This window comes from Hylobates moloch, unplaced genomic scaffold (genome assembly GCF_009828535.3).
Source record: "Hylobates moloch isolate HMO894 unplaced genomic scaffold, HMol_V3 SCAFFOLD_12, whole genome shotgun sequence".
NCBI lineage: Eukaryota > Metazoa > Chordata > Mammalia > Primates > Hylobatidae > Hylobates > Hylobates moloch.
Genome location: NW_026652287.1, coordinates 11,176,540 through 11,190,115, shown reverse-complemented (window position 1 = coordinate 11,190,115; position 13,576 = coordinate 11,176,540). Strand labels below are relative to the sequence as shown.

The 13,576-nt window shown below is 52.2% G+C and overlaps 1 protein-coding gene across 2 annotated transcripts; it reads left to right on the top strand.

The window, feature by feature from the left end:
• Positions 1–3,909: 3,909 nt before the first annotated feature.
• On the top strand, positions 3,910–9,260 carry ORAI1 (ORAI calcium release-activated calcium modulator 1). 2 transcript variants are annotated; one of them, XM_058424747.1, is made up of 2 exons: positions 3,910–3,930; positions 8,261–9,260. In XM_058424747.1, the coding sequence occupies exon 2, from the start codon at positions 8,267–8,269 to the stop codon at positions 8,861–8,863; it is 597 nt and encodes a 198-aa protein (XP_058280730.1). In that variant the 5' UTR covers positions 3,910–3,930; positions 8,261–8,266; the 3' UTR covers positions 8,864–9,260. The 2 variants fall into 2 exon arrangements, with proteins under 2 accessions (XP_058280730.1, XP_032024369.1); XM_032168478.2 differs by lacking the exon at positions 3,910–3,930 and having other exon boundaries at positions 8,177–9,260.
• Positions 9,261–13,576: the final 4,316 nt, after the last annotated feature.

The following is a 13,576-nucleotide window of genomic DNA, read 5'->3' as shown; positions in this document are numbered from 1 at the left end:
TTAGTAGAGATTGGTTTCTCCATGTTGGTCAGGCTGGTCTCATCCGACCTCAGGTGATCCACCCAGCTCGGCCTCCGAAAGTGCTGGGATTACAGGCGTGAGCCACCGCCCCTGACCCTGTCTCCAAACTTTTGAGCTTATACGCTTATCAAAAAATATTTACAGCTGGGCACGATGGCTCACGCCTGTAATCCCAGCACTTTGGGAGGCCGAGGTGGGCAGATCATAAGGTCAGGAGATCGAGACCATCCTGGCTAACACGGTGAAACCCCGTCTCTACTACAAAACACAAAAAATTAGCCAGGCTGGTGGCGGGTGCCTGTAGTCCCAGCTACTTGGGAGGCTGAGGCAGGAGAATGGCGTGAACCCGGGAGGCGGAGCTTGCAGTGAGCTGAGATTGCGCCACTGCACTCCAGCCTGGGCGACAGAGTGAGACTCCGTCTCAAAAAAAAACCAGGCTTGGTGTTGTGTGCCTGTAGTCCCAGCTGTTTGGGACGCTGATTTGGGAGGATCACTGAACCCGAGAGGTTGAGGCTGCAGTGAGCTGTGATCACCCAACTGCACCCCAGCCTGGGCGACAGAATGAGATCCTGCCTCAAAAAAAGAATTAGCCAGTCGAAGAGAAAGTCTGGGTCTGTGCCCCGCTGACCCTGTGTGCAAATTCAGCCTATTCATGGCTTGTAACAAATTTAGTAAGTTGCAACCAACACATTTTGTTGTTTCTTTCTTTTGATAACTTAGGTATCAAACTCCTGGTCCTTTTTAGAATGAGATAAGAGTGAAATGAAACAAAGTTGCAGCACGCATTGCATCTTGCAGGACCTTAATGCCGTACTGTAAGGCTAAATGTTGGTTGGTGAAACTTTTGTTTCTGTTATAAACGCGTGTGTGTCTATTTATAGAAACATTTGGAGTCCTGGACTGTCATGGTCAAGACTTTGTAAACCACTGCACACTAGGCCTCAATACCCTCTTAAGAGATGGTTTGCATTTGAGGTGGGACCGGCAGGCTCAGACAGCTCCGGGTGACCCTGCATGGTTGCGGCTTAGAGGGCCTCATGTTCCAGGCTGCAGCCACCCACCCTCCTAAAAGGGTGGACAAGAACAGAACTAGGCCAGGGGAAGGAAGGCTGTGGGAGCTGAGGTCAGGCCCAGCATGGGAGGGCTGCCTCAGAGGGCCTGGACTTGCAGGCGCCAGGTGCCCAGGGTCTCCATGGAGCCCAGCAGGAGCCAGGAGAGATAGCTGGCACTCAGGCGAGGTGGGCTGATGGCTGGTACGGTCCTCCAGGGCCAGCCAGGCCTTGCCCTTTGCAGAATTATGTACTCTTCTTGGCCCTTGCTAAGGCTTGGCATCTCTAGCCAAAACCCTACTGGGGGGATCCATGGACCAGTGTGAGGTGGAGCTGGTGGTCTTTTGCCTTTCCTATCCCTTATAGGGCTCGCCTCGCCAGGTTCAGGCGGCCAGTGGCTGGCTGGGGGCTGTTTATTTTGGGCTGACGGGCTATATTTACCTTGTGAAGCTGCGTGCGATCTGATCTGATCCAATCTCGCTGGGGCTCAGCTGGGGCTCCGGCAGTCAGCTGCCCGATCTGTAGGGCCCGTGGCCCTCCCCCTCCCCACCCAAGGGGAGATTTCCAGAGCAGGAAGTATCCTGGAAAAAGTGGTGGCATTTATTCCTGTGAATTTTTCATCAAGCTCCGTGACACGTGCCCAACCGTTCCTTTCTTCTCACTTTGAATCATTCTTTTACACGGCCCCCTGAACCCTGTGGCATTGAACTTGGTTCCAAGTGTGGGCACATACAGCTTGCCTATGTGGACGGAGTTCCAGGAATCGTAGGGTCTGGTGAGGGTAATGGGCTTTCTTCCGGAGCAGGGCAGCAGGCCCTTTCCTCTTCCTCAGAGAGCCCAGCCTCTCCCCTCTCCCCAGCCCAAGACCTCAGGGAGGGCTGGCGAGTGTGGGTGTCCCTGGGCTGTTTGCGTCCCAACAGCTGCACTGCTTTCTGGCCCTGGAGCCTGTGGGTGTGACAAATGGTGTGGAATGTGGTGGTCTCTGTCCTGTGGAGGTGGCCATCAGGCCAGGTGTGGCGTGGGGTACACATCCTTGTGGCTGGGGTTTGGAGCTGGGGCTGCCTCCAAATATAGCAAGCAAGGCCCAGAGTCGGGGTTGGAAGGTGGGTTATGTGGGGTCCCTGTCTCCAGTCTGAGCTGAGGGTATCCAGGCACTATTTATCTTCCATCCACTTCAAGCTCTGTTTTTCTCCTTTTTTCTTTTCTTTTCTTTTTTTTTTAGAGATAGAGTCTTGCTCTGTCGCCCAGGTTGTAGTGCAGTGATGCGATCATAGCTCACTGCAGCCTCGAACTCCTGGGCTCAAGGGATCCTCCTGCCTTAGCCTCTCAAGTAGCTGGGACTGGCCGGGTGCGGTGGCTCACACCTGTAATCCCAGCACTTTGTGAGGCTGAGGCGGGGAGATCATCTGAGGTCGGGAGTTCAAGACCAGCCTGACCAACAAGGTGAAACCCCATCTCTACTAAAAATGCAAGAGTTAGCTGAGCATAGTGGCGGGCGCCTGTAATCCCAGCTACTCAGGAGGCTGAGGCAGGAGAATCGCTTGAACCCGGGAGGGGGAAGTTGCAGTGAGCCGAATTGTGCCAGTGCACTCCAGCCTGGGCAACACGGTGAGACTCCATCTCAAAAAACAAAAAGTATCTGGGGCTACAGGCATGCCTACTATATCCAGCTAATTTTTTTTTCTTTGTGTGTGTGTGTGATAGGGTCTCACTTTGTTGCCCAGGCTGGAGTGCGGTAGCACAGTCACGGCTCATTGTAGCCTCAACCTCCTGGGCTCAAGGGATTCTCTCGCCTCAGCCTCCTGAGTAGCCAGGACTACAGGTATACTCACTACACCCAGCTAATTTTTTGATTTTGTAGAGATGAGGTATCACTGTGTTGCCCAGGGAGATCTCGAATTCCTGGCCTCAAGTGATCCTCCTACCTCAGCTCCCTAAAGTGCTGGATTACAGGTGTGTGCCTGCTTTATGTGTTTTTCTTTCTTTTTTTTTTTTTTTTTGAGAGAGAGTTTCGCTTTTGTTGCCCAGGCTGCAGTGCAATGGCGCAATCTTGGTTCACTGCAACCTCCGCCTCCTGGGTTCAAGCGATTCTCCTGCCTCAGCCTCCCGAGTAGCTGGGATTACAGGTGTGCACCGCCACGCCCAGCTAATTTTGTATTTTTAGTAGAGACAGGGTTTCTCCATGTTGGTCAGGCTGGTCTCGAACTCCCAACCTCAGGTGATCCACCTGCCTCGGCCTCCCAAAGTGCTGGGATTGCAGACGTGAGCCACTGCGCCCGGCCCTGTGTTTTTCTTTTTAACCAAGATTTATTGAGCTGCTGTAGCTGGCCCTATGCTAAACATCTACATGTGAAAACTACATTTCATCTCAGCCATCATGTGAGGGAGGTGCTCCTTTGCCCCCTCCATACCCGGGCTGTGGAGCCAAGTGGACTTGGTTTTGAATCCAGCAGCAGAATAACCCTTTGGACAGCTGACATCACCTTTCTGAGCCTCAGTTTCCTCGTTTGTAAAAGAAGAATAATGGTATTAGTAACTCGTGGGATTCTTTTTTTTTTTTTTTTTTTGAGACAGACCATGCTCTGTCACCAAGACTGGAGTGCAGTGGTGCTATCTTGGCTCACTGCAACCTCTGCCTTCCGGGTTCAAGCGATTCTCCTGCCTCAGCCTCCCAATTAGCTGGGATTACAGGTGCCCACCACCACACCCCAGCTAATTTTTTTTTTTTTTTTTTTTGAGATGGAGTCTCACTCTGTTGCCCACACCAGAGTGCAGTGGCACGATTTCGGCTCACTGCAACCTCCATCTCCAGGTTCAAGCGATTCTCGTGCCTCAGCCTCCCAATTTTCTGGGATTACAGGTATGTGCCACCACACTCAGCTAATTTTTTTGTATTTTTAGTAGAGGCGGGGTTTCAGCATGTTGGCCAGGCTGATCTTGAACTCCTAACCTCAAGTTATCCACCTGCTTCGGCCTCCCAAAGTGCTGGGATGACAGGCATGAGCCACCACACCTGGCCCACTCCTGACTAATTTTTGTATTTTTAGTAGAGACAGGGTTTCACCATGTTGGCCAGGCTGGTCTCGAACTCATGGCCTCAAGTGATCTGCCCTTCTCAGTTTCCCAGTGTGCTGGGATTACAGGCATGAGCCACCGCCCCTGTCAGCCTCTATTTTATAGATGTGGAAGCTGTGGCACAGAGAGGTTGAGATCCTTATCCAAGGTCAACAGCTTTGTAAGTGGAGGAGCCAGTTTGCAGCCAGTCGTGTGGTTTGTTCTGTGGTCCTGACTGCATAGAGGGGGAGAGACACTACCTCGGGGGTGGCTGGGACACAGGTGAGGCACCAAGTAGGGAGCAGAATGGGACTGTAGACCTGTGTACAGGCCCTCCATACACACCCCAGCGGCCAGCTCAGGGCCTGAGCCACCTAAAGGCTCCAGACTTTTCCAGTGAGTGGATCAGTAGCAGTGGACCTGGGGCAGCTCAGCAACGGCCGCTGCTGCTTGTCCTGTCTCGGGTTTCAGGTTCCGGGGTGGCAGGCCAGAGCAGGAAGAGGAAGTGCTGGGGGTGGGGAGGTGGCAGGAGACACTGGCTGCTGGAGGGGGCTCCCCTGTTCCAGGTGTGGGCAGGCCTGGGGGCAGAGACAAGGGAGCTGCAGGATGTGGCCCTCCATCTGCCGTGCCCCGGTCACCTACCCCACATCTTGTGTCCAGCACCCACATGTGCCGAGACACCCTCATCCTCATGGACTCAGAATTCTCAGGGCTGGCTTTCAGCCACCAAAGATCTTAAACACGGTAGAAATCCTGATGGCATTGCCCCAAATTTATATGAGCTTGAAATGTTTTGTAAACGCCTGGACTGAAAAGTACATACCGCCATCCACTGTGGGCATTCTTAGACAAAAGCCTGCGAATCCCGTTGAAATTGTCAGAAAAGTCCTTGAATAAATGATACTTGGCTGTTTTAAGGAGAGTGTCCACCATCTTCACATTCTCAGAGATGTCCGATCCCAAGTCAGATCCAGATTGTGACCTTCATCTCGCTGCATCCCCTCTTTTTATGGGTGTTGAGGAAGGTCTTGTCCAAGGTTACCGGTAAACAGGCAGTTATGGAGCTGGAACATGGGTTTTCCAGTTTGGCCTGGCGTTCTTTCTGCCTGAGCGTGCCCCTCTGCAGGAGGCTAGAAGCCCCAGGAGGATGTTGTAAAGAGACTGTGGGGTGGGGATGAGGTTCCTAAACCAGGTAATAACAAAGCTCACTTTCATTGAGGGTTTGCTGTGTGCTGGACACTACCTGTTTTACATAGATTGACTCTCTTTTTTTTTTTTTGAGACGGAGTCTCGCTCTGTCGCCCGGGCTGGAGTGCAGTGGCGCAATCTCGGCTCACTGCAAGCTCCGCCTCCCGGGTTCACGCCATTCTCCTGCCTCAGCCTCTCCGAGTAGCTGGGACTACAGGCGCCCGCCACCACGCCCGGCTAATTTTTTTTTTTTTGTATTTTTAGTAGAGACGGGGTTTCACCGTGGTCTCGATCTCCTGACCTCGTGATCTGCCCGCCTCGGCCTCCCAAAGTGCTGGGATTACAAGCGTGAGCCACCGCGCCCGGCCAGATTGACTCTCTTAATCCTCACAGGAAGCCTTCGAGGCTTGTCCCATTATTCCCATTTTACAGATGTGGAAACAGAGGCACAGAAAGTTGAAAGCTTGCCAGAGTCGTACAGCCTAATCAAGGGCAGGGGAGTCAGGGTTCAAGCTAGGCAGACTGTAAAAGGAGAGCGGTGGGGAAGGAAGGAGCCCACACCCCTACCTAGGGCAGGAGGGGTGAGGACAGGAATTCCCTGCCTGCCAGGGGCCAGGCTGGTGTGCGGCTAATGGAGAAACTTCAACATTAGGCTTCCTGCTCTGAGCCTGCCGCATACATAGCAAACACCTTATAAAGAGTCACAGTCCTTGATGGAATGACTGCCATAGGTGTCCGCCGTCTCCCTACCCCCGTCCCTCCGGCCCTCATGGGTTGACCGTGGTTGTGTGCCCACTGCCCACTGCTCCCAGCCCAGATCTGATGAGCTGGCTCCTTTGCATGGGGTGACTTGCAAGGTCCAGATGAGGAGCAGCAGGTGTCTGGCCTGGAGCATGCCCCTGGTGACCTCGGATCCACAGGTCTCCAGGAACTGGGGGCAGCTGGTGCGTCAGCCCTGGGGCTGGGGAGGAGACAGCCCCAGGGTGTACTGGCCACCCAGCCTGCACCAGGGCTGGGCCCGTCGCTTCTGGGAAGCCTGCTCTGTACTTGTCAGGTCATGTACTGTGTTCTCAGAAGGGCCTGGATGTGCCCTGGGAGGGCAGCCACCACCCCTCTGCATGTCCCCAGAGCAGGGCATGAAGGAGAAGCCTCTGCTTGGGTGTGAGGATGTGGGGCCAACAGGAATGGTGGCTGGTGATTGCTTTTTTTAATGCTTTTATTTTAACCATAGTAAAATACGCATAACAAAATTTACCATTTTGACCACTGATGGTGGTTGGTATTTTAATTTTTAAATTATTATTATCATTATTTTTGAGTTAGAGTCTCACTCTGTTGCCCAGGCTGGAGTGCAGTGGCATGATCTCAGCTCACTGCAACCTCCGCCGCCTGGGTTCAAGTGATTCTCCTGCCTCAGCCTCCCAAGTAGCTGGGATTACAGGCACGTGCCACCACGCCCAGCTAATTTTTGTATTTTTAGTAGAGGTGGGGTTTCACCATGTTGGCCAGGCTGGTCTCCAACTCCTGACCTCAGGTGATCCACCCGCCTCAACCTCCCAAAGTGCTGGGATTACAGGCATGAGCCACTGGGCCTGGCCTGATTTTATTTTTTTTAGAGACAAGGTCTTGCTCTGGTGCCCAGACTGGAGGGCCGTGGGGCAGTCATAGCTTACCACCACCTCAAACTCCTGGGCTCCAGCGATCCTTCCCCGCCAGACTCCTAAGTAGCTAGAACTACAGGTGTGCACCACCACCCCTAGCTAATTAAACAAAATTTTTTGATAGAGGTGGGGTTTCTCTGTGTTGCCTGGCTGCTCTCGAACTCCTGGCCTCCAGCAGTCCTCCCACCGCGGCCTCCACAAGTATTGAGATTGCAGGCATCAGCCACTGTGCCTGTCCTGTGGCTGGTTTCTAATACCTGGCCAGGTGGTAATAGCAGTGATTTGGGAGGTGGTTACCATGTGCCAGCTCTCATTTAATTGTGAAAATAATTCTATGAATTGGCTGGATGTGGTGGATCACACCTGTAATCAATCCCAGCACTTTGGGAGGCTGAGGCAGGCAGGTGGGTCACCTGAGGTTGGGAATTCGAGACCAGCCTGGCCAACATGGTGAAACCCCGTCTTTACCAAAAGTACAAAAAATTAGCAAGGTGTGGTGGCACACGCCTGTAGTCCCAGGTACTTGGGAGGCTGAGGCAGGAGGATCACTTGAACCCGGGAGTGGAGGTTGCAATCAGTCGAGATCACACCACTGGGCTCCAGCCTGGGCAAAAGAGCACGACTCTGTCTGGAAAAAAAAAAAAAAAAATCCTATGAACTACTGTTACATCCCTATTTTACAGATAAGAAAGTCGAGGCTCAGGCCAGGCCCGGTGGCTCACACCTGTAATCCCAGCACTTTGGGAGGCCGAGGCAGGCGGATCACGAGGTCAGAAGATGGAGACCATCCTGGCTAACACGGTGAAACCCCGTCTCTACTAAAAATACAAAAAATTAGCCGGGCATGATGGCAGGTGCCTGTAGTCCCGGCTACTCGGGAGGCTGAGGCAAGAGAATGGCATGAACCCGGGAGGTGGAGCTTGCAGTGAGCCGAGATCGCGACACTGCACTCCAGCCTGGGCAACAGAGTGAGACTCCATCTCAAAAAAAAGAAAAGTCGAGGCTCAGAGAGGTTAAGTGACTTTCTCAGGGTTGCACAGTTAGTGAGTGCCAGGGCTGGGATTCAGATCCAGGCAGCCTTGGCTCTTGCTTTCTGTAGGACTTTCTGCCACTCTCATCCACAAGTGGACAGGCCTTACTATCCCCATTGTAGACTTATGAAAACCGAGGCTCGGAGAGGCCAAGTGACTGGCCGGTGTCCCAGAGCCTGACGGGAGGAGAGCTAGGACTGAAGAGTAGCAGTGTGGACTGGGACCGCTGGCACTCATCCCGCCTGTCCCCCCACAGGTGGCGATGGTGGAGGTGCAGCTGGATGCTGACCACGACTACCCGCCGGGGCTGCTCATCGCCTTCAGTGCCTGCACCACAGTGCTGGTGGCTGTGCACCTGTTTGCGCTCATGATCAGCACCTGCATCCTGCCCAACATTGAGGCGGTGAGCAATGTGCACAATCTCAACTCGGTCAAGGAGTCCCCCCACGAGCGCATGCACCGGCACATCGAGCTGGCCTGGGCCTTCTCCACCGTCATCGGCACGCTGCTCTTCCTGGCCGAGGTCGTGCTGCTCTGCTGGGTCAAGTTCTTGCCCCTCAAGAAGCAGCCAGGCCAGCCAAGACCCACCAGCAAGCCCCCCGCCGGTGGCGCAGCAGCCAACGTCAGTACCAGCGGCATCACCCCGGGCCAGGCAGCCGCCATCGCCTCAACCACGATCATGGTGCCTTTCGGCCTGATCTTTATCGTCTTCGCCGTCCACTTCTACCGCTCACTGGTCAGCCATAAGACGGACCGACAGTTCCAGGAGCTCAACGAGCTGGCGGAGTTTGCCCGCTTACAGGACCAGCTGGACCACAGAGGGGACCACCCCCTGACGCCCGGCAGCCACTATGCCTAGGCCCATGTGGTCTGGGCCCTTCCAGTGCTTTGGCCTTACGCCCTTCCCCATGACCTTGTCCTGCCTCAGCCTCACGGACAGCCTGTGCAGAGGGCTGGGCTTCAGCAAAGGGCAGAGCGTAGAGGGAAGAGGCTTTTTATAAGAGAAATTCTGCACTTTGAAACTGTCCTCTAAGAGAATAAGCATTTCCTGTTCTTCCAGCTCCAGGTCCACTTTCTGTTAGGAGGCGGTGGGGGGCCAAAGTGGGGCCACACACTTGCTGTGTCCCCTCTCCTCCCCTGTGCCAGTGCCACCTGGGTGCCTCCTCCTGTCCTGTCTGCCTCAACCTCCCTCCCGTCCAGCGTTCAGTGTGTACATGTGTGTGTGTGACACATAAATACACTCATAAGGACACCTCCTTCCCGTGTCTTGTATTTGTTGGGCCTGGGCTACTGCTCATCCTGGTTAGGTGAGCCTATAGGAAAACTTAAAACAAATTTTAAGCCAGGTATGGTGGCACATACCTGTGGTCTCAGCTATTCAGGAGGCCAAGGCAGGAGGATCTCGAGCCCAGGAGTTTGAGACCCCATCTCAAACAAAAAATACAAAAATTAGCCAGGCACGGTGCCTGCAGTTCCAGTTCCTTTGAGAGACTGAGGCAGGAAGACTGCCTAAGCCCAAGAGGCCAAGTCTGCAGTGAGCTATGGTAACACCACTGCACTCCAACCTGGGCAACAGAGGGAGACTTTGTCTCTAAAAAAAATAGAAAAATTTGCCCGGCACGGTGGCTCACGCCTGTAATCCTAGCACTTTGGAAGGCTGAGGCGGGCAGATCACCTGGAGTTCGAAACCAGCCTGACCAACATGGAGAAACCCCGTCTCTACTAAACATACAAAATTAGCTGGGTGTGGTGGCGGGTGCCTGTAATCCCAGCTACTCGGAAGGCTGAGGCAGAAGAATCGCTTGAACCCAGGAGGCGGAGGTTGCGGTGAGCTGAGATCGCGCCATTGCACTCCAACCTGGGCAACAAGAGTGAAACTCCGTCTTTTTTTTTTGAGATGGAGTCTCGCTCTGTCGCCCAGGCTAGAGTTCAGTGGTGCAATCTCGGCTCACTGCAAGCTCCGCCTCCCGGGTTCATGCCATTCTCCTGCCTCAGCCTCTCTGAGTAGCTGGGACTACAGGCGCCCGCCACCACGCCCGGCTAATTTTTTATATTTTTAGTAGAGACGGGGTTTCACCGTGGTCTCGATCTCCTGACCTCGTGATTCGCCCGCCTCGGCCTCCCAAAGTGCTGGGATTACAAGCGTGAGCCACCGCGCCCAGTGAAACTCCGTCTTAAAAAAAGAAAAATTCAACATTTTATTTTGAGAAATTTCAAACCTACAAAAAGTTGCATGAATAGTGTCTATCTGAAATTCAGTCTTTTCTTTAGAAGTCTTTTTTTTTTTTTTTTTGGAGATAGAGCCTCATTCTGTCACCCAGGCCGGAGTGCAGTGGTGTGATCTGTAAAGTCACCGTGAGCACTGACTTGGCACATACTGGACTGTTGCTCCTAGGAGAAATACAGGGTTGCGTTCCTGTGAGCTTTGTTTGTGATATTTTCATCAGCTGATCAATATGTAGTCTTGTTTTATGTGTATTTCTGTTTAAAGATTCATATATATATGTATATATATATATATGGTTGAGTTGTTACCATTGAACTCACAGCCCACAGGACTAGAACACATGCCTAAATAAAGTTTATCTAACATACTTGTTTTCTCCATATGTGTATTCATCATAACCTTCTTGCACTGAGGAATATTAGACTAATATATATATATATATATATATTTTTTTTTTTTTTTTGAGACAGAGTTTCGCTCTTGTTGCCCAGGCTGGAGTGCAGTGGCACAATCTCTGCTCACTGCAACTTCCACCTTCCGGTTTCTTTCTTTTTTCTTTTTTTTTTTTTTTGAAACAAAAAAAAAACAGTCTTACTTTGTTGCCCAGGCTCCAGTGCAGTGGCACAATCTCGGCTCACTACAGCCTTTGCCTCCCAGGTTCAAGTGATTCTCCTGCCTCAGCCTCTTGAGTAGCTGGGATTATAGTCATGCACCACCATGCCCAGCTGATTTTTGTGTTTTTAATAGAGACGGGATTTTACCATGTTGGCCAGGCTGGTCTCGAACTCCTGACTTCAAGCAATCCACCTGCCTCGGCCTCCCAAAGTGCTAGGATTACAGGCGTGAGCCACGCGCCCAGCCCTCCTTCTGGTTTCCAGCGATTCTCCTGCCTCAGCCTCCTGAATACTTGGGATTACAGGCACCGGCTACCACAGCCGGCTAATTTTTTGTATTTTTAGTAGATACAGGGTTTCGCTATGTCATCCAGGCTGGTCTGGAACTCCTGACCCCATGATCCACCCGCCTTGGCCTACCAAAGTGCTGGGATTACAGGCGTGAGCCACTGTGCCCGGCCTATTATTATATATATGTTTTTTGAAACAGTCTCACTCCGTCCCCCAGGCTGGAGTGCAGTGGCACAATCTCTGTTCACATGCAACTTCCGCTTCCTAGGGTCAAGTGATTCTTCTGCCTCAGCCTCCCAAATAGCTAGAATCACAGGAGCGTGCCACCACACCCAGCTAATTTTTGTATTTTTAGTAGACAGGGTATTTCACCCCATGTTGGCCAGGCTGGTCTCGAACTCCTGACCTCACGTCATCTGCCCGCCTCAGCCTCCCAAAGTGCTGGGATTACAGACATGAGCCACTGCTCCCTGTCTTTTATTTTAGAGACAGGGTTTCCCTCTGTCACCCAGGCTGGAGTACAGTGGCATGACCATAGCTCACTGTAACCACCAACTCCTGAGCTGGAGTGATCCTCCCTGCAGTGAGCTCTGGTCACTCCACCTCCCGAGTAGCTAGGACCACAGGCACATATCAACATGCCCAGCTTTTTTTTTTTTTGGAGATAGAGTTTTACTCTTGTTGCCCAGGCTAGAGTGCAATGGTTCAATCTCTGCTCACTGCAACTTCTGCTTCTTGGCTTCAAATGATTCTCCTCAGCCTCCTGGGTAGCTGGCATTACAGGTGCCCACCACAACACCCGGCTAATTTTTTTGTAGTTTTAGTAGAGATGGGGTTTCAACATGTTGGGCAGGCTTGTCTCAAACTCCTGACCTCAGGTGATCCACCCGCCTCGGCCTCCCAAAGTACTGGTATTACAGGCGTGAGGCACTGTGCCGCAGCCACGCCCAGCTAATTTTTCTAAAAAATTTTGTCGAGATGGGGTCTCGCTATGTTTCCAAAGCTGGTCTTGAACTCCTGAGCTCAAGTGATCCTCTCAGCCACCAAAAGCAGTGGGTTTGTAGGCATGAGCCACTGCACCCAGCTGGGAACCATTATAAATGGGAAAATCAGCAACAAAAAGCATAAAAATGTAGAAAATGTGACACTAAGTAGACCGTGAAAAGGACACTTGTTTGCAGTATGAGAGCTGAGACAAGAAAGCAGAGTGTCCTTGTGCTTGACCTTAGCAAGCTGGCAAAGTCACAGACACTGACTGAAGTCTGAGGAGGAACTGTGGCTATCTTCCCCCTGAGGCATGTGCTGTAGTTACGCATATGGTCCTTCATGCCTAAATACTTCCTCCTAAAACTAAGGACATTTCCCTACATGACGACAATCCAGTGATCAAATCCAGGCAATTATCAGAACATTCCTGTTCAGTTTCCCAAATGTCCCAGTAATGTCCCTTCTAGTGACGTTTTTTCCACTTGAGGATTGTGTGTCACAATGAGATATCACTTCCTAGTCTCCTTTATTATTTTTATTTTATTATTTTTTTGAAATGGAGTCTCACTCTGTCGCCCAGGCTGGAGTGCAGTGGCGTGATCTTGGCTCACTGCAAACTCCACCTCCTAGGTTCAAGCAATTCTTCTGCCTCAGCCGCCCGAGTAGCTGGGCCCATCCGCCACCACGCCCGGCTAATTTTTGTATTTTTAGTAGAGAAGGTGTTTCACCATGTTGGCCAGGCTGGTCTCAAACTCCCAGTCTCCAGTGATCCCCTCGCCTTGGCCTTTCAAAGTGTTAGGATTACAGGCGTGAGCCACCGCGCCCAGCCTTAGTCTCCTTTAATTTGGAACAATTCCTCAGCCTTTTTGTTTGTTTATTTGTTTGTGTTTGAGACAGGGACTTGCTATGTCACCCAGGCTAGAGGGCAGCCTCAACCTCCTAGGCTCAAGCAATCCTTCCACCTCAGCCTCCTGAGTAGCTGGGAAGGCATATGCCACTACGCCTGGATAATGTTTGTATTTTTTATAGAAACAGGGCCTCTCTCTTGCCCAGGCTGGTCTTGAACTCCTGGCTTCAAGGGATCCTCCCATCTTGGCCTCCCAAAGTGCTGAGATTGCAGTTGTGAGCCACAGCACCCAGGCTAGCCTTTGTCTTTAAAAAATTTTTTGTCTGGGCTCAGTGGCTCACGCCTGTAATCCCAGAACTTTGAGAGGCCGAGGCGGGCAGATCACAAGGTCAGGAGATCGAAACCATCCTGGCTAACACGGTGAAACCCCGTCTCTACTAAAAAATACAAAAAGTTAGTTGGGCGTGGTGGCAGGTGCCTGTAGTCCCAGCTGCTCGGGAGGCTGAAGCAGGAGAATGGCGTGAACCCGGGAGGCGGAGCTTGCAGTGAGCCGAGATCGTGCCACTGCACTCCAGCCTGGGCGACAGAGAGAGACTCCATCTCAAA

What these genes read in the sequence shown, in the direction of transcription:
- ORAI1 (XM_058424747.1), top strand. Translation starts at nt 8,267, where the DNA reads ATGGTGGAGGTGCAGCTGGATGCTGACCACGACTACCCGCCGGGGCTG.